The following is a 20,674-nucleotide window of genomic DNA, read 5'->3' on the forward strand; positions in this document are numbered from 1 at the left end:
AAATCTGCCAGCCAGTGTTGTGTATGTGCTAATAGGCGGAGCAACAAAAGCCACAATAGTGGGGGGGGGTAAAGCCGACACAAACCAGGCCACCAACGGCATTCCGACATGGGCGGTGGGCAAAGGGAGGTACGAGTTCGAACACACTGGAAACAGACGCAGACTGACCGGCATATCGATTGAATGAGGCCCCGAAAAAAAATCGAAACAATGGAAACACAAGTGATCTATTTTAAAAGTGGAAATCGAACAGTGGGGGAAAAAATTTCAACTACAGCTGTGTTTTCATTAAATTCGTTGAATAGTCTCAATACATTCATATCGCATCCCTATAATCGACCATGAACTAAATCAAAACGGATTTATAGATGAAATTCATGTAGCACACACAACAATAACAGCCATATCTTAATTACCCACACTAGATCTAGTTTTATAATACTTAAAAAAAAGGCAGTCTTTTTCAAGCAGTAAACAACGTATTCCGAGAACAAATTCTCGCAAAACAGCAAACAATGAAAAAAAGTTCCTTTGAATAAACAAAAGATAGCAGTGGAAAAATTATCATTATGCGGGCGAATTCTTTACATAACAATTTTCAGTCTAAATTGTTTTGTCCCAAAAACATTTTTAATTACAGGAAAAACAAAAAACTCGTAGAAATGGAAACTTTTGGCCTAGTATCAAAGAGTTCCAGAGTTTTATTCGTCGCAATGTTTAAACACGGCCCCTATTCTCTCTATAAGACATCCAGGTCTTATCTAATTTAGCAGGGGCTGAGTTGCGACACATCCTCAAGAGATCAGCAATTCATATGAGAGGCCCCATCTTATTTGTTTGCTTTGCTTCAGAGGAAAAGCAAAGGTCAGTCCGCTTTCATTATCTCCAGATATTTCCCTTGTCTTAAATAGAATAGAATCGAAAACCGAACGGAAACTGTGATCCTCTCCTTACAATACTTACTTTCTTTGTAATCAGCAGTTATGGAAAATACTTTCTTTTCAAAATGTCGTTATTGTTCCAGGCCTGAGTTGCATATCTGATATCTTTACTTATTTTCGTATTATTTGTTTACTTATACGCTTCTCCAAATTTGTGGCAGTTGAATAAGATTTCTTTGATTGTTTACTTGTTTAAATTTTTGTGTTTGCCTGTCGCTCCCATGTCAGCATTTTAGCTGGCGCTCGTTTTGCATATTTTATAACTTTGTTTGAGGATGGCTGCTGGATTTTGGATGCAGACTTGAGTTTTATAGGTATTATTTGCACTCACAAATCAAATTTTCTTCAGCAATTTTTATTGCTGTTTGAACAATTTAAACAAGTCGCATTAACCGAAATATTTCCGTTTAATAGACTTAACTGCTGTTTATAATTGAAAAGGTTTTATTTGTTTCTGCAAAACGATAAATTTAAATGCTAAAAGTTTTGGTTTTACTGTTTTCACATTCAAAAGAATTTACTCATGGTTTTCAAGTATTTTCTGCTTTAATTTTCTTTTCATTTCATTGGCATTATTTCTTTATTTTATGAGGTTTTTTACTTTGTTTTATTTTTATTTCCGCAGTGTACTTATTTCCCAACGCTTATTCACTGTGCAAGATTTGTTGAATTCTTTGCCTTTGATTTGCTAAATATTTCACTATATTCTGTTTTGCGACACATTCTAATTACAACGGCCCAGACTTGCAGATCTCGCCCGTGTTTTATTTATAACTATCCGTCCTTCCTCGTTCTCGCTCACTTCGGTAGCGTAGAATAGACTGTTTTTGGGTCGAAAACTCTTCTGGTTTTTGTGTTTTTCAAAATCGAGTGCGTGCGTGCGGATGGACCAGCCGGGATTCGCTTTGACCGGAACATAAACAGATACTGAGAGAGGAAGCTCCGGTTTTTGGCCGCCAGCGCAGCAAACCTTTCTAACTAATTTGATTGGAATATGCGCACAGGAGGGCGGCAGCTGGTGAATCTGCTGCTGCTGCTGCTGCTACTGCTACTGCTACTGCTGCTGCTGGTGGTCCGTTGGTCCGCTGGATGAGGTGGTATGTCAGTGGGGGATTAGCATCCCAGCAGATCCCCCCCGAATTCCCCCCAAGATCCCCTTTGTGTGAGCCGTCGGTTTGAGTTGCTGCTCTTTGGTTGGCTGATTGTTTCTGGCTGCCGTCGACGTACTTGTTTCGGTGGCTGCAAAATGTCAAAAGCGGTGAAAAATGAAGCCCTCCGCTTTTGATGTTGCCCTCCTGGACGGTGCGATTGGAGTCCCTTTGGCCACCCTCGGTATTAATTTTTCATTGGCGTGTGTCCGGGACAGACGGCCGGCGGCCGAGGGGATAAATCCATAAAACAATTTGAGAAATTAAACAATCAAAAGGCGTTAAGTGTTGCTGACTTTTGCTCGAGGGTTGATAACTCCCCCGTGTTTTGCCTTCGGCTGATGACTGTGATGCGGATGTTAACGCCGGTTTTATTGCGACCAGCTGGTTGTTCTGGCCATATTTACGTAGTTGATTAACACGGGCAGCAACAGGGGCAAAATAAAAAAACACAAGCATTTGGGCTTTGTCACACATCATAGCGGTTTTATGTGTTTATGTGCCACCCATCCTCACCCCACCACTTAAATATATATTTTTTCCCCGGGCATTTTATAAGCTTTTATAATACACTTGAGTGGTCCAGCTCTACTAGATTGTCGGAATTGCTTGCATTATTTGGGAGCTCTGCTTTTGAGTGGAAAAAAATAAAATTTGCATACGAATGAGGTGACCAAAAGCATTTAAATTCCTTTAAAGTAGTGTCGTAGATTATCACTCGGGACAGTTGAGGAAACTAACATCTTTTTAGAATATTTAATGAGTATTAGCGAAAAATTAAGAAAATTTTTGAATGTCGTGCGAATTTATACCATAAACTAAAATACAAATGTCTGCAAAACCAACCAATGCGAAAAAAATTAACAAATGCATTTTTCGCTTCAAAAACCTTCAGAAACCATTCACCAAAGTGAAAAAAACCGGATTAAACACATAATAGTATCATATGCAAATAAGCCAGACAGTTTAATAGAAATATTTGAGGTAACACACTTAAATTGTTTATTATTTATAAGCTGATGTTCCAGTTAACTTAAACTATTCATAAAAGAAATATCTAATAAAGGTAATTAATTAAATAACAAGAGCTTCCGAAAAAAAAAACAAATATATTCCTTTTGATTCTATCTTTTGGCCCATAAAAATAACATTCCCCTTGGAATTATTGAAATATTTGTGTATTTTTTTTGGGTTTTGCCACGTTGCCCATATCAATCACATTTTAATTATAGCCCTCTAGACACGTATATCACCTTTGTTTGTTTATTTATAAATGTTGTTGTTTTGGTTGATGTTCACTTGAGAGAATCTCTGGTTTGTGGCCTCTCTACGCAGTTTCTCTAATTTAATTTTTAAATTTGGCCGGTCGCCCACATTAATTAAGCAAAAAACAAGCAGAGGGAAAACATAAAATAAAAAAACGCGCACTCATTAAGTTGGATTTTCTCAAAAAGCCATCCAGGGAAATTGCAAAGTAGCTGGATAAATGGGATGCACACATTATCCGCCCACTCTTGCGGCCTGCCACCTGCAATTTGTGTCGCTTTCCAGGAGCTTAACATTTTCGCAATGGACTTCCCCATATGACAGCAGGGATTTGCAACGTGTTTCGGCTTATGGTAGCAAAGGCGGTTCAGACAGTAAGAGCACTAAACTACCCTAAACTGAAGAAAATTAAGTTAATTCGAGCGTAAGAGTGTTGTCGAAAATGTTATAATACGAATAACGAATAACGTATAACGCAATCCAACCGAGAAAATACGTAATTTAATTTCAAATTCCTACCAAGCGCCAAAAACCATTAAATCTGATTGTGGAAAAGTTTTTGTTTCGGCCATTCCAGGCAGAAATGCGATAATGGTACACAAATATTTGAATAAGAAAGGGAGATGGAGAGTTTGTCACTCTAAGTTAGCTAAGTTAGTCTTATGGTGTAATATCATTAAAATGTCAAAGGGGATATTTAAATTTAGCAGTGTGGGCAAATGTGTGGTATAATTTGTATACAGAAAGTTATTTCTATGACTTTCACTGAGAAGGAATTTGTATAGAGTGGCCCGAATGGGTGGGTTGATGCATGGTCATTTTTAATCCTATTAAATGTAATAAGCTAAGACGACTTAGCATTTTTTTTTTTAATTATCAAAGGTCTGCTAAAATATCGCTTTTACATTGTATACCCAATATCCTATGCAAAACAGGCATCCATGCCACATTTCACACTATTTAAAACTAACAATTTACTCGTTAAGTACATTAAAAGCCATTCGAACTGATTGTTTTGGCTGATTTATATTTGCTTTTCAGAGAATTTTCACCTACTCCTAATTAGCCAAGTGTGAAAATCGGCTGAAACGTGCTAATGACCAATATTGACATAAACCAAATGCGACAAAGACCATTTTACACCTATCTCATTTGTCTTAGCCTTAGCAGCATGTTTAGGTGTGCTAAAAATGTGCTAAAATGGTGATTAAACCCTTGCCCACATGGCCCACATCCAAGGCGCTGATTTCGTTCGTTTCTTTTTTCGGTTTATAATAAATTTGTATTTTTAACCTTAGGCATTTCGGAATTTTAAAACTATTGCTTATATCGTATCTAGAATCTACAAGGAGAAGGCCAAGGAACGAAAAGAATCCCAAATAAACAATTATTCGTGGGGCGCGCCCACACAAATGACCAAACATTTTAAGAGCATGACGTCGAGACATAAATCGACAATTGTTCCTCGCGTTTTTACGGATATCTTGGGGCATGAAAATATTTCGAAACATTTCAGTTTAATTTGGAATTAGCGTGTTGCTCTGATTTTTGAAAGATACAATCCGAAAGATGCTCGCGAAGGGCAGGGCACAGTGAAAGTGTCCGGACTCTGAATTTTCGTGTATAAATAAACCGAGCGATACATACATACATATACGATTTGGGATTGAAAGGCAAACAGCAGCAACAGAGAAGCAAGAGAATCGAGAGAATAAAGTCATCAAGTCAGATATACGATCTCATTCTCCTTTTTTCACCAGAAAAGCCGTCTTGTCTTTCTTGGTGGTTCTTTGGGTTTTTTTTTTTTTTCTTTTTTTTTGAGAATACAGAACTCGGAATTTTCTGAGTGAATCGCCAATGACCTTAGCACGAGTTTTGTTTTGAAGACGGGTTGCGGTGTGTGGCGATCAACCACATTGTGTACGGACTGGAATTAAACGAAACGATGACGACGCGGAATCCACGGCGACGGTAACGTCATTAGCATTATGGAAATGTGTATAAATACGTTTTGGCTGCTTGTTGCTGGAACTTGTTCAAGTGGGTTCTTCATCATTGTCGTCGTGATCGTCTTCATTGATTCACAAGTTTTGACCGTTAACAGACCGGCGCAACTGAACGTGTGGACTTACGTAGCTTTCATGTGGTTTGACCAGTTGCGAGTTCAATAAACTACAAACTTAGTTGGACTCGCCAAGCCGAATTTGATGGGTAAAGAAGTAATGTGAGAGAGAAAGAAAAGCTTCTTTTGTTTTTATAAAAATCATTAGCATCGAAGTTATGCTCTCCTCGGCAGCAGCAGCAGCACTTTCTCCATACAACCTGCCATTTCTCCTTAACAATCATTGTGAAAAAACTGAACTCTGTTGTTACTGTGAAGTTTGTGCCGCGTGAAAGCCATAAAAACTTGTATGCAAACAGAGATTTTCATCGGTTTACTCTTTTAGACCGCCCGAAAGCGCAGCAAAGAGCCGAAAGAGGCTGCCAATTGAAACAGCTGCCTGCCGTTCAGTTTTATGGCTAGCACTTTGAGCAGGAAGTCTCAGATCGAGTGCTAATAAAGTTATAAAGCTGTCGACCAGCAAATGTCTTTAACGCGCGGCTTACCAAAGCGGAACTTTGTCTTTTTCTTTGTTTATTAAATCACAAAGTCAGCCAAGCCTAGCCTAAATATGGTTCCTTTCACTGCAGTTACACTTTCGTGTTTTGGTCACGATAATTGCTATATTGTGCAATTTTCTTATCACTTTCATGACAGGGATCTGCAGCTCGTCATAGTCTGTGGCGCAGTGTAAATTAATTTTCCTGAGTTGATCTTAATCGGAAGGTTTGCCAGGAACTCTGGTGCATTAGGCTCCCTTGTTTGCCAAGGAATTATTTTTTTCTTTCCATTTTTGCAAACAAATTAATGCAAACCAGCAATGCAAATATTAATTTGTCAAATAAATGACAAAATAAAAATGTAAACAATGATAGTGATGTTTATTTTATTTTTAGTACTTGATATTTATTGCTTAATTTATACCTTAAGCTCGTTTTCTGCATTCAATTTATAAATGAGATTGCATTTATTAAGCTAGCGAAAGTCCACTCGTGAATTTTATGAAGTGAAACTAATTACCCTTAGCCTAACTAACTAATCATATTCATTGAACTTCAATAAGTAACAAAATTAATGAGGGCATCCACCACCAAATTAATAGCGGCAGGCACTTCATTTAACTAAACATTTATTCCACCACCTTTCTACTGTCACCATTGATTTTCCACTTCGTAACCACATACTGATTAGCCATTGACATGTTGGCATAGAAGAGATTACCACCGAAAAAACGTACTCCAAATGGATTGTGAAGTGGAAATTGTTGAACCATGAGAAGCACTTGAATGGAGAAACCCCAACCCCCCCCTATATAACACTTATTCCGGTTCCGCCCATCCCATCCAATCCCAGCCGGAGCGGGGGAGTGCAGAAAATGCGAATGCGAATGCGAATGCGAATGCGAATACGAATGCGGATTCGGATGCGGAGTAACCGCATTTAAACACACAACGCTTCCGCTTCACTGAAGCCCCAAAACGCACAATTGCACTTCTTTGTGGGCCTTGAAATGGGCGTCATTCAGGAGTCCGGGTACCAGAAAAACCAGACAAGACACACGAACACAGTCGGTGGTTTGTACAATGCGGCTTACATTTTCTGGCACGAAACTTAAATCAGATTACCATACAATAATAAAGGCCAACGAAAAATAAATTCAATTCGCAACTCGCTTTTTGTTATCGCTCCGTCGCCATCACTCATAAATGTGGCTTAAAATTTCTGTCCACGGAGACAACGAGGCGCGCAAGATGTTATGCAAAAATCAACGAAATAAGCGTTTATTTGTATAATGAGAGCACCAGAAATTGGATATTCTCGACATATATTTTTCAGTAATTAGAAGTCACGTTTTTGGCAAATAATTGCGAACAATGTTTCCAAGATACCAAATTTGTATTCACTGTTATCGGGTGAAACAAAAATAATATACAAAAATTAACAGGAATTGTTGCCACCAAACTTCAGCTTTTAAAATGTATATATTTCGTGCAGTTTTAAGTGTGATAATAAATATATATACGGCAAATTAACAAACTTTGCAATATAAATAAGTTATACAATTTTCCATTTGATTGTGCAACAAAATATTCCATTGATATAGTTGCAAAACGTTCCATAACAAAATAAACACATATTTTGAAATTCGAGCAAAACTGCAACATATACATTTAGCGAGAAATTAAAGGCTAAAGAAAAATGGAAACGAGCACACCGTAATTGGCCAATCAAATTGCCGTACAAATTGACGAAAAACCAAAGGTTTCTAATTGCGATTAACCAGTGTATGGTGTTAACGGCATGTTATGTAATTAGCCCGCTTTATCTTGGTCCGCCGATTTCGGCTTCTACCTCCAGCTGTTAGGTGAGGTCACTCGAAGCGGGGGTGGCGGCATACGTCTGAATTTTATATGCCTGGCCATAGCAAATTAATTAAGATTATGGTGGAGTTAACGGTTCGCTGCGATGTAGTACAATAGATTAGGCCCCTCTTGCCTGGTGAGATTCACAATAAAGTTGGCCTAATTTCTCTTTCGCAGAGATTGGTGAGATCAGCGGGGTGTTCGTTAATCGAGAGTAATGGCAAGCTCCCAGAGTACAAGTAAACTCCACCCAATCTCCAATCTTTCACGAGCCGACCAAAGTCAAAAAACTGAACAGCCCGCCCTGATAATAATTCACTTTTTGTTGCCTTCCTTCCTCAAATTTAAACGTAAACAAGCGGAGCAAATCCAGATATACAGGCGGAAATGTGAGTAGTTATATTATGGACGGAAGGCGGTTGAAAACAAACAAAAAGGCAACAAATTCGTTGAGCTCTTCACGGTGGCAAATGAAAAGTAAAAGTCAAATAGAGCGCAGCAAATGCAAAAAAAAAAATGCAGACAAAACAACAACAATTTCAAAGTTACGTACACACTTGAAACAAAGTAAACGTGTAGCTTGTAAACCGGCTAAAAACCAGCAACAACAAAGACGGAAAAAAAAACATTATTAAATGAGGGGTAACACAAATCGGAGAAACAGATATGGCAAAGGTGTGTCGAACTTGAAATGCCCTGGCAACAAATTGATTGAGATGTAAATCTCATAAGCACTCTTTAACTGTTTCAATACTGGTGGTAAAATCGTGTTAATGATTTGGATAAATCTTTAATCTACTTCTCGAAGAAAAATGTTCAAATTAACCTTCAACACTCAAATAAATAGCCCAGAGATTCAGTCGAGTGGAATTGCTGTGCTGGTTTATTATCTTGAGGGGTAGAAAAAAATCCAAGTCATTCATACTTCCTGCACAGTTCAATATTATCAAGAGGGCATTGAGTTATTTACATGCTGCGTGAGCAAATATAGTTCCCTTAAAATGATCCCTTAACGCATACCCATGAGTTGGTTGTGCATTTTCCAGTTGATTGATCCCCGAGTGCATTTCCGCCACTTGAGAAACAATGACCTCTCAAAAATAAGCCGAAATCAATAGGAAATTCAATTACAACCCAATTTCCTAAGGAACCGACAAAAGTGCATGGAAATTTCCTGAGGCCGTCGGCCAAACAGAATCGAGAGCTTAGCTTAGCGGGTTACTTGACCAGTTCAAGACGCAGAAACCCGCTGCGATCCGAACTTTGCAATGGCCAATGGGCCAGAAATACAAAAAAATATAAAAATATAAAAAAACAAGAAAGGAAAGCTAACTTCGGGCGGAGCCGAAGTTGATATACCCTTGCAGAATACTCTGTAAATTATATTCTCCAAAATTATTCATATGATGCATTCTTAATACTCATAAAAAATCCGAACTTCCTAACTTTAACAACAACAAAGTTATGGCATTTCCAATCGTTCAGTTATATGGCAGCTATAGGATATAGTTGGCCGATCCTTATGAAATTTGGTAGGTCGGATTGATTGGCCAAATATAAAACCCATAGAAAATCCCAACTTTCTAACTTTACAAACACCAAAGTTATGGCATTTCCGATCAATCAGTTATATGGCAGCTATAGGATATAGTCGGCCGATCCTTATGAAATTTGGTAGGTCGGATTGATTGGCCAAATATAAAACCCATAGAAAATCCCAACTTCCTAACTTTACAAACACAAAGTTATGGCATTTCCGATCAATCAGTTATATGGCGGCTATAGGATATAGTCGGCCGATCCCGGCCGTTCCGACTTATATACTGCGTGCAAAGGAAAGAAGGGTGTGTGCAAGTTTCAATCCGATAGCTTTAAAACTGAGAGACTAGTTTGCGTAGAAACAGACAGACGGACAGACGGACATGGCTATATCAACTCAGGAGGTGATCCTGATCAAGAATATATATACTTTATAGGGTCGGAGATGTCTCCTTCACTGCGTTGCACACTTTTGACCAAAATTATAATACCCTCTGCAAGGGTATAAAAAACACAACAGCGCCCGCAATTCAGCACAGACCAATATACACGGGTACCGGACTGAAAATGCCAACGAGTAAGTGAGCGGACGGGCCAACGACATAGCGGTTCACCACGTGGGAAACTAAATTCATTCAGCAACCGAGCAACGTACACTGCGCAAATGGCATAGAGCATTTGTCGATTTCCCAATCAACATAAATTGTTATAGGGTAATACCTTCTCAAGCAAGCGGTGTAACTCTGATAGGTGCAACAAAGTTATATATTTACTACTTTGACCAACCAATGTTGTGACAAAAAACCAGTTTGCTTTTTACATGAAGTGAGTTTCAGAATTTCTAGGACTTAAGCCGAAGCTTTCGATAAAAGTCCAAAATAAGTCTTATAATATGTTTAAGTACTTTTTAAGTAGTTTAGGTGTTGCAGTCTCAAAGTACTTAAGTGGACTTCCGCACGTCTTCCGTTGATAAAAGAATAGAGACAATGACGCAAAAACATCGTTTACATTGGCACCAACTTTCTATTTTGCATCTTTCCTCTAGAAAGCTTATGCACCGGGAAAAAGTCGACATCAATATAAAACTATAAAGACAATAATGTAATCCTATAACTTATAAAAAAGATGCTTTGTGACCTAATCCGTATAAATCTGTCTCATAGTATCAAATTACACTTTTGAAACTATTTCGTATAAGTTCTAAGCTCTTTGATTTTAATTTACACCCAGCCTAGTAAGAGATTTTGTTTCCAGTGCTTGTGTTTCGATTTATATACAGAAACATTATCGTTATAGAATTATTGTTCAAGTGTAAGAAACAAAGAAACAAAAATACCTAAACCCGTTGCATTTTATGACTTGGCAACAATTACGACAAGACGAAAAGAAAATCCAACAAAAACCCCCTGCAATGACAAAAGGCTTTGCGCACCAGGTCGATATGAAGGGAGAGGGGTTGGGGTAATAATACCGTGGAAAATGGGTTAATAAAATAATATTTTATAGGGTCTACGCGCTCGCATTACGCCGAGTTCTTAAATACAACAATAACATCGGCCAATTGCAAAATAATACTGTGCGAAAAATCAAAAGCCATAAAGAAAACAGGGTTGGGATTACGGGCGTTGGACTGCTGTTTGCTGAGAATTTAAAACCTGGTCTTAGGCTTTTAGCACCAGACCTTCCAGTCAAAGGTGAGCGATAGGAGGAGAAACAAAAGCTCCGGCAAATCGAATTCCAATCGAAAGCGTGTAAACGAGGGTGGCTAGTGTGAGTCCGGTAGGTAAAGTAAACAGTAAGAATAAATAAAAATGCACGTCTGCATGCGGTACGCTTCATTCCGTCTCGTTTCATTTAGGGTTTGTGGCTTTGACAGACCAGAAAATGAAACCGAAACCAAAACCAGGAGGAGATGGGGGGTGCGAACCGTGAAGAATGCGGCGGGCACAATTCGTTGGAGGCCAGTTGCCACTGGTAGACCACCGAATCGAACCACGTACCTACCTATACCTCCCATAATCGCAATCGCTCACCCACACACATCTCGCATCATAAATAAAAACTCCCCCGACCATCAGCGATTTTGTTGAAAGATGTAGTACTCGGGATCCGTCCATTGTGCCCGTGTGTGAACTGCGTGTGTACGCCCTCTGTTTGCTCTTCTGCCACCTAATTGAACCGTTCAAATTGCTCTATAGAATCAGATCAAAACAACCCTCTGATAAATCCCTTGTTTGTATTTATTTGTCCGCCCTCACTTTATAGTTTCCCAGGACGTGATTTTCATTGTCCGTCGTTTTGGTTAATTAAAGCACTGCCCAAACACAATAGGTTCATTGACTAAATGTTCCACTTTTGTGCTTTGGGTGTCTGATTAGCGATTTGTTTGGGAAATATTGTAGAAATATGGTAGTGATAAGCCCCTGGGCACGATAATAATCCAGTAGGTCGACCGTGATCGTTTTGAAATTGTTATTTACGTTTTCAGATTAACAATTTAGGTATTATAATTGAACACGTAATAAGCAGTTTTACTCAGGGAGAAATCATCAGACCGTAATTGCTACTATCAACCTTACACATGGAAATCATTTTCTTGAGAACGCATATCTGAAATGTAAATACTATTGAAATGCATTTATTTAATCGGACTTTAATTACGCTAATAAAAGTATGATCTAGCATTCTATTTAAATTTATAAAAGAGGAAAGACCTTAGTTATGGCATTTGTAAATCGAATTAGCCGGCGATTAGAGCTCCCCGTTATTGCTTTAATTGACTAGCTCGCAATCTGGAGGTCTAGCGTTTATTTAAAATAGTCGACGTCGTAGTCGTTGTTCCTGAAAAGAGGTCAGGCACATGAACATGACGCAACGGAATATTGTTTTGATTTCGTCTCGATCGCTTTGATTTGTTTTGCCTGTTTTATTTACTTTGATGGCTTGTTAATTTATACGACATGTTGCGAGCGCCAATTTTAATGCAGTAGCCGCTTCGCATTCGCATTTAATAAGGTGGTAACTGATTGCATAGAAATATAGAGCAAAAATGCAACAAATACAATGTTGCCAAATTCGAGCTTACAAACTGGAGCTGCCAGCTAAAGCCAACAGACATAAATATCTTTTATAATTGGCTGGCCATAAAACTATATCAACAAACACCCCTCAAACCTGGCTGCAAATTCGTATTTGTTTTCCTTTATTTTTCGACATACATTCATGGGAAACTTATTTATATGGTTGTCAAGTCAACAAAGTGTTTAGAAAAGTAGATAAGGTTGTGCCCTGGTGAACGCCGAACATACAGATTTAATCGCGTACCCCACAATGTTAAACTTGAACTACGAGACGGCGATACGGAAAGTTCTCTCATAACACAACACATAACAAGAGGAGTAAAACAAAAGGCATACAGAAAAACGTTCTAGTTTTTAATCCGAAAAGAAGAAACTTTCCCCGCGGCGAAATAAAAAATGTTTACATGCCTGGTAATGCAATTTAAATGTTTTTTCTCTGCTGCTCCCCATCACATTTATCTTCGAGATCACCTTTCATTGTGCTGCTGGGGAGGATCACGTCGAGAAAACTACATTTACACCACTCTGTTGGGGACTTCTCTGATTTCAGATTTCGGGGAATTGTTGGCAGGCACATGCTCATAAATTAATGCAACCGAATTATTCGCCGTCGGTTGATTCGCGTGTAATCATCATCAACGTCAATCGAAGTACTTCAAAATACCCACAGCAATCGGGGGAAAATAGGGTTCATATAAAAATAACAGCGTTCTTGATTTAATAATGATAAGGCTAACTATATTGATAAAAGCATGCCTGACTTATATGATCATCAAACTGTTTAGATATCTCTATCTAATTGCCGGTGTCTATTCTATCTACACTCTTTTTGATTGATTGCACTTTTATTGTAATGTATGTACATATATAAAGCAGTTCCACACCATGTGCTATAATAAGGTTGTCGTAAACCCGGCCGTAATTGCCTAGCGGCCTAATGAGAGATTTGTCCGGCAATTAATCCGACTGGTGGCTTAATCGTTAGCTTGGGGCTTGACTCCATTGATGATTAAGGCTTTGCGCAAAAATAAATACAATGAATACTGTGGCTAACGAACGAGAGTGAACTTTGGCGAGGCGTGTGTGTGTTGCAAAAGAAAGTTATCCATGCAAAAAAACGAAAGTTTTATTTAGCGTTTCAATTTACAGACATTGCTATCCCGGAAGCGGTCTCGAAAATTATCATACAAGTCGGCCATCACTCGAGAACTTCTTTTGTGAGGCTGCGCTGCTCAATTAAAAGCGAATCAAGATAGCAATTTAACTGCAAGATCATAAATCCGCTTCTGCGACGTTCCAACGTTAAGTATTTTACACACCTCTCTTGTTGTTTTGTTTTGTTTAGCTGTTTTGTTGTGTAACCTAATTACCGGGCATTCTCGCACTTCCAGAAACAAAAACTCACATGTCTGCTTCAGGACAACGCCCTCGAATACGCATTTGAAATTCTAATACTAAACTTAAAATCTATCCGAAGACTGTGCAGCCAAACTCATTTATCATTTCGTTTTCGAGAACAATAACACAAAATCGCCTGAGTTTAATGCATATAATTGGCAGCTAAATTGTATAATGAACAACAAAGCGGCGAGTTTGAGTTCGAATCCGATATCCAGTTTCAGTTTCAGATCAATACGGAGACTCCTAAGGTCAAAGCGTTTTTCATGCAACACCTTGAGAATCAACGGTCACCACCGGCGGCAACTAAAGCCGTTCAACGCATAACACCACCACCAACACTCGTCTTGAACCCCAAGGCGTGGACCGGGCTCTCAAAATAATAAAAAAATAAAATAAAAAACCTGTTTCCCATGCGACTTTTATTGGTAATGAGTAGGGGACCACTAAGAGCCCATGGTGGAAGTCAGAGGTGCTGCTCGTGCTGATGACTTGGGTGCGCTGACGGCCGTTCCTCAATGGGCCAAAAGAGAAATAGCCGGTGCCGTATAATTGGCCGGAAAGTAACGTTGACGTTGGCCTCTCTTTGCAATTATAGCCCCGGCATAAAGCCAAGATTCTAGCCAGTACGGCGGAGAACCCGCTCTCTTGGTGGCCCGAAACAAAGGGCTGACTCCACCCGGATTCGTTGAATGTTTATGGGGCCCAAGAGCCAAGCACACATGCAAACTTGCCTCACAGCTTGGCAGTGGCACGCAATGTGGCATAAAATTAGGAATAGTTACGAAATAGGTAGCAACAAATATTTGCTGGAATAATGGAAATTCCTTGGCACACACTTGATATACTCTTGACGTATAAGATCTCGGATTTGTTATACATAGAATATAATCATTCAGGTACCCTTATAAGATCTGTGAAACTATTAAGTGTGGTTTGCAACCTGCATCAGAGAACAAAACAAATTGTTTGGCTTTTGATTAGGGCTAGTCTGATAAGAAAAGAAAACAATTACACTGATTTATGCGTGATAAAAAAAGAAAACAAAAACCTTAATTTACCCACGATAAGAAGGTAACAAATAAAAAACGAAAAATGAGAATGCTTCGCCTTCAGGAAATCGAGAAGCTAATAAATGAAAAAGAAGCGAAATGTTTATACGTGACATGCGGAATGCAACGCAGAACTCCATACTTTCTTTTCATATATGTCATGATGACATTTTTTGGTAAGCACCGATTATGAATCTCATTTCCTTTGGGTATTCAGTAATAAAAAATTTGACACACAATCGTTAAACGAAAAGGTCAGTACAAGTGCCGCGATCCATTTAGATTATCACAAAAAAAAATCCATGCCAGATGAGAAGCCGAAATAAAAAAAATGGAACGCCGCTATCTTAATGCAGCGTCATAAAATCCAGCAATGAAGTGGCATTAGAATAAATAAAACGAAATACCGAAACGTGTTGCCGATAAGATAAAGGATTATCTAAGAGCCCCAATATAAGTACACATATCTAGCACTGTCTCTGCTCCAAAATTAATATTACCATATCGCCTTGTAGTAGCAAATCGCATGTGAAATGGATGAAACCTTTCTGCGGCATTATAAATAAAGCCTTATTTATTTACTTTCGGTTCTTGCAAATGGTCTGACAATTTAATTTATTTGCCTGCATTAGGGAAAATTACATATGAGGGGCCAGGAGACAGAGCAGGGAACAATGGCACGTCAGAATACAAGTAAGTTCTTCCCATTCTAGGGATAGTGAGTCAGATGAGGGACTCGAGAACGTCTGGGGAATTTACACGCAAAAAAAGCAGGTTTGTAGCCCAGTACACCAGGGAATCTAATTAATTTAATTAATAGTAAATAGTGTAACGTGTTTTGTTCAACAAATTGTCATTTAAAGTTACCATGTGGTGATTAAGATATACATATTAATTAACCTTTTAAATTTGATTACAGTTATTATTTCCACAAGTTAGCTCAACTCAAAACACTTTATTTGCCTAATGAAAAACAATTTTTCCAGATAATTACTTGATGTTTCCGATGTTTACGAACCAAGTATAACTAAAAGTTATGAAACCAAATTAAAAGGAACGTGTTTTCTCACAGTTTGCATGTTTTCCATACAGTGTTAATTTATGAATTGAGACCACAAATTAAGTTGATCGGTTAAAAAAATTCTTCTGGTTTTGCCTTGTCTAAATACATGATGCATGGCATGCAAAAAAATTAAAAAATATTAACGTATTCAAAACTAAAATCAAATACACTCACTCGCATATCTCTGCGTACACCCCAAAAAATTTTCAAAATCTAACTTTAAACCCTAGCTGTTCGGCCATTTATGCATATATTCAACCCATTCTTTTTTTTAAACATAATTATAATTTATTGTCTTCATTGACGTATTTTTTTTTTAATTATTCAACAGTGTCTTATATTTTATTTTTAATTTTAAACTTAACACTACCAAAAATGTACCCGAAAGTCTGCGTACACCTGTTTAAAACACAAATAATATTATTTTTAGTAACTGGTAGGGTATTCTTTTTCTGCAAAACTTCCGTAAGGCGTCTCGGGATGGAATCCACTTTTTTTGTCTCATTTGCAGTAATTTTCCCTACTCCTCGAGAATCCATTCTTGAGCATTTTTTAGATGTTATCGTGTGTCTTCGGTTTTCCTCTCAGAAGATCCCAAAATGCTCATTTGGCTTAGATCAGGACTTTGGGGAGGTGTTCGCAGCTGATTTATGACGTTATACAGCGACAAGCTTGGTATTCTGCGCCGTATGCTTCGGGTCGTTGTCTTGTTGGAACCAACATTCCTTTCGAGCCCTAATTTTTCGCACTTTCTTTTAAATTGTTTTTTAATATGTCAATATAGTTTTCTGATCCATTATTAACTCGATAAATACCAATTTTCCAACGCCACTTGCTGCCATACCCCCCACACCATTATTCCGCTTCCTCCTTGCTTTACTGTGCCAACCAAATTTTCTTAATTTGAGGCTTCTCCCTTTTCCTCCATACCAAACCTTTCCCTTGATTCCAAATATGCGAATTTAGTTTCGTCGGGAAATATAATCTTATTCAGAAGTCTTGGTGTTTGGAAATATACTCATTAGTAAAGGTTAGGCGCTTATGTCTATTGCTTCCGATATGAGAGGTTTTTGCGGGCGACTCTGCTATGGTGTCAGCCTTTTTTGGTCCGGCGTACAGTATCTTCGGAAACTCTTTTGGAAATCTATCCTCGACCTTCAGCTTTGCCTGGTGAGCTGTCGTCCTTGGGTTGAGCTGAATATATTTGATAATATTCCTCTGCTCGCGGATTATAAGCAAGGCGGACGGCCGAACGGCCTTTGGCAAGATACTTCCAGCCGAGTTGTAGTTATCTATCACTTTTTGGATGGATGAGTGGGTTCTACCAACTAAAGCACCAATTTCTCTATAAGATTTTCCATCCAAAAACCTTTTAATATAATTTTCCACTCCTCAACGAAATTTCCTTGCCTTTTGTTCCATGTTGCAATATGCTCGTTATTATAATGAAAAGTTTCTTTTAACTGCGTAATGTCTATTTTTAGGCATTCTAAAGTAGATCGGCGACAACAAAATTAACGGAAATCGCACATCCTGCATTCCTCGAAGTTGAAAACTGCTGTACGCGACTTTTGCGCGTACCTTTTTCGTAGTGTTAGGTTTAAAATTAAAAATAAATATCCCCTGTTGAATATTTCTAATATTTCTCGTCAATGAAGACAATAAACCATGTTTTGTTTAAAAAGAATGAATAAAATCTGCTAAATGGCCGACAATTAATATTCAAGTTGATTTTGAAATTTTTGGGGTGTCGTTGGGTGTATGCATTTTTTCACACAATCGAACACTATCAAATAATAAAATCAGACCGCTGAGGGCGGAAATATACGGAGACTTTTGGACACATTGCCCAACCGACCGATGTCAAAGTTTTCAGAGATTTCTGTGACATTTCCTATTAATAGTAGGAAATATTCATTTCCTATTTATAGAGCTAGTGATATGCCATACAGTGCTGGCTCGAAAGGGTGAGCACTTGATTGAGTTGTACTTAGTGGTTCCACTGAAACCCCCTTGCTCTTCATTAGTTTATTAGTTTATGTTGAGTCTGCACTGTACTTGAATTCTTTTTTTCCAAGTGTCTACATGCGTGTAGCTGAATAAATCACATTAAAAATTAAACACAACCCATAGAAACTTTCCGATATGCTCTGAAGAGAACTTGATTGGGTGGGTGGGTGATATGTAGTTTACAGAGGGCAGAAGTGCGAGAGTGTGCTACTTACATTGAGCATCCAAATGGTCATCTCCTCGAGGACAATGTCCATGCTGCTGTGGGCCCCGCTGAGGGTGTAGTCGACGGCATTATCGCTGCTTCGCCCACGAGGAGCTGTGGCTGTAGCTGTGGGTGTGGATGTGGATGTGGATGTGGTGGCAACAGTGGTGCGACGCCTCATGGGAGAGGGTGTGGTCAGAAATGCGGACGATGTTGCTGCTGAAGATGATGTAGCCATATCCCCGGGATTTACTGGATTTGCAGACAGTGTCTCTGGAGTTTCTGTCGCACATGTTTTAGCCGTTGTTACTGATGATTTGTTTGATGCTGATAGTGCGGACGCTCCTGCTCCTGCTTCTGATGTGTTGGCCAAAGTCGGTTGGCTGGCCTCAAATAAGCCGAGTAATTCCAAATCCCGTTTGCAGCAGCAGCGGCAAATACGAGGCATTTCCAGTAAATCCTCATCAGCCGGCAGAGAAAGTTGCTCTTTGGATGGCGGAATTGAAATTGCAGCTGTTGCACCGAGTTTTTCTTTCTCCTGTGATGGCGCGCAGTAAAAACTGCTTCGTCTCCTTCGGTTGGCACTCATTCTGTTTTAGTTTTTCCGATTTTTGCCGGTTATTTATAAATTTTTATTAACCCTTTTATAGTGGATTTTGGCGCCAGTTTTTCACACGAAACACCCACGAAATTGTCTTTGTTTGTACGATTTTTTACTCTCTCTCTCTTTCTCACGATGACGGTGCTTTCGTTTTGACCACGAGTCGACGGTGGAGACCTAAAAAACCAGAATGGGCCAGAAAGAGACATGAGAAACAGATCGGTTGAGAAACCTTTCGCCGCCTGAGACATGGTGCGTGAGTGTGTGTGAGTTCGAGTGTTCGTGTGAGCCAGTTTGTTTTAGTAGGCCAACAAGAAAACGAATCAGAATATATAACTTGCCACCAAGCTCATTAGCAGGGGAAAAACAAACAAGCCGTTCGCTCGGACTTGGTTTTTCTGCTTTTCAGTTTCCAAATTCTACACTAAACCCAGCCTGCCATTCGGTTTTTCTTTTTCCAAACTCTACACTAAACACCTCGAGATTTGATTTGATTTTTGAGTTGACAAAGTCGTTTTAGAATTAGTAGACCATTGGCTTTTCTACTTTTTAGTTTTAAAAAAACATTGAGATTTGTATTTGATTCAAAATTCAAGATTTGTTTTAAGTTTACAGTAAGGCAAGTTTTTTTAAAATCACTTGATTTATCTGCTTTTTAGTTTTAAAGCTCTACATTACACACAGCAATTTGATTTTTCTGTTTCTACAACGCGAGATTTGATTTTTTAGTTTTCATTAAAAAAAATGTAGAGAATTTCAATTTTTTTGAAATGTCGAAACAAAAAATATATCTTTTTGCTTTCAGTTTTAAATATTCTATAAACTTCTACACGAATTACAGCATTTCCATTTATAGTTTTTTAGTTTTATTTAAAAGAACTACAACTCAGCAGGGGGATCTTCGATTTCGGTACCGCGTTTCTATTTCCGTATTTCAGTTTTCGGACCAAAGTCTACACTTTATTGTGGTGGAAATGCTATATACAGCTTTTTCCCCCACTTCCGTTTATCATTTTCGGTAAAAATTCTACCAGTGCCCCGTACACCTGCCCTTGTGGAGCAAAAATAAATTCTATGTCGAAATTTCTAGCCTTTCGGATAAACTGCTAGAAAAACGATTTTCGTTGGTTTTTGTTGTTGTTACAGCCGATTTGAGAGATTTTCTCGAAATGATCAAATTATTTTTGGCGGCGGCATTTGCTCTCGCACACTTGCACAATCAGACGGACACACACACGCACGCACACACATGTGCGCAGGAATTTAAATTGATTAATTAAATGCAGAAAAACGCACACAGGCACCGGATTTAAGTACAACGGCCAGATTTCCGTTACTTTTCCAATTAACTTTGATTGCAGTTATTGCACGAACAACAAAAGACGACGCGCTTTGATTTAAAAACCTTTGCGAAATTCTACGATTGAATATTTCGAATTCTTCGCGCAGCGCCAACTCATAATTTTAAGAGTTTTTGATCGCGATGTGAACCGTCGCGTTTGAAATTTGAATCGAACTGAAACCGCTCTGGGGGAGCAAACCACTTTTGTTGAGTTTCGAAAAGGCAACGGCTGGAATTAACATGACCATAACATTTTGCTGTTAAGAGCTGCCTCTCTCTCTCTCTCTTTCTCTCTGTCTGTCGTTTTTGTTAACCATGTGTGAGAAATGTACTAAATGTACTTATATTTTAGCGCGGACTCAAACCGAGGTGGGTTTATTTATAATATGTAATATTTATTTATTTATTAACAGATTTTATAAATAAGTGCAGTAGTTAAAGATGGAACTGTATTAATCTTTTTAAAATAGGTAACATTTTTTGTTTAGTATGAGTTAAAAAAACATTTTTACTACACCAAATGGTCGTCTAAAAAAAACATAATTTTAAAAATCCCTTGGTACTA

At 38.5% G+C, this 20,674-nt stretch overlaps 1 protein-coding gene across 1 annotated transcript in view; it reads right to left on the reverse strand.

Annotated features, from left to right (window-relative positions):
- The window catches only part of LOC108042020 (protein split ends), a 33,723-nt gene extending 13,451 nt beyond the window's left edge, over window positions 1–20,272 (reverse strand). Inside the window, 2 exon segments of the mRNA XM_044458611.1 lie at window positions 18,177–18,944; window positions 20,064–20,272. Coding sequence (XP_044314546.1) covers window positions 18,177–18,755 — 579 coding nt within the window. The 5' untranslated portion in view covers window positions 18,756–18,944; window positions 20,064–20,272.
- Window positions 20,273–20,674: the final 402 nt, after the last annotated feature.

This window comes from Drosophila rhopaloa, unplaced genomic scaffold (genome assembly GCF_018152115.1).
Source record: "Drosophila rhopaloa isolate 14029-0021.01 unplaced genomic scaffold, ASM1815211v1 contig_167, whole genome shotgun sequence".
Lineage (NCBI taxonomy): Eukaryota > Metazoa > Arthropoda > Insecta > Diptera > Drosophilidae > Drosophila > Drosophila rhopaloa.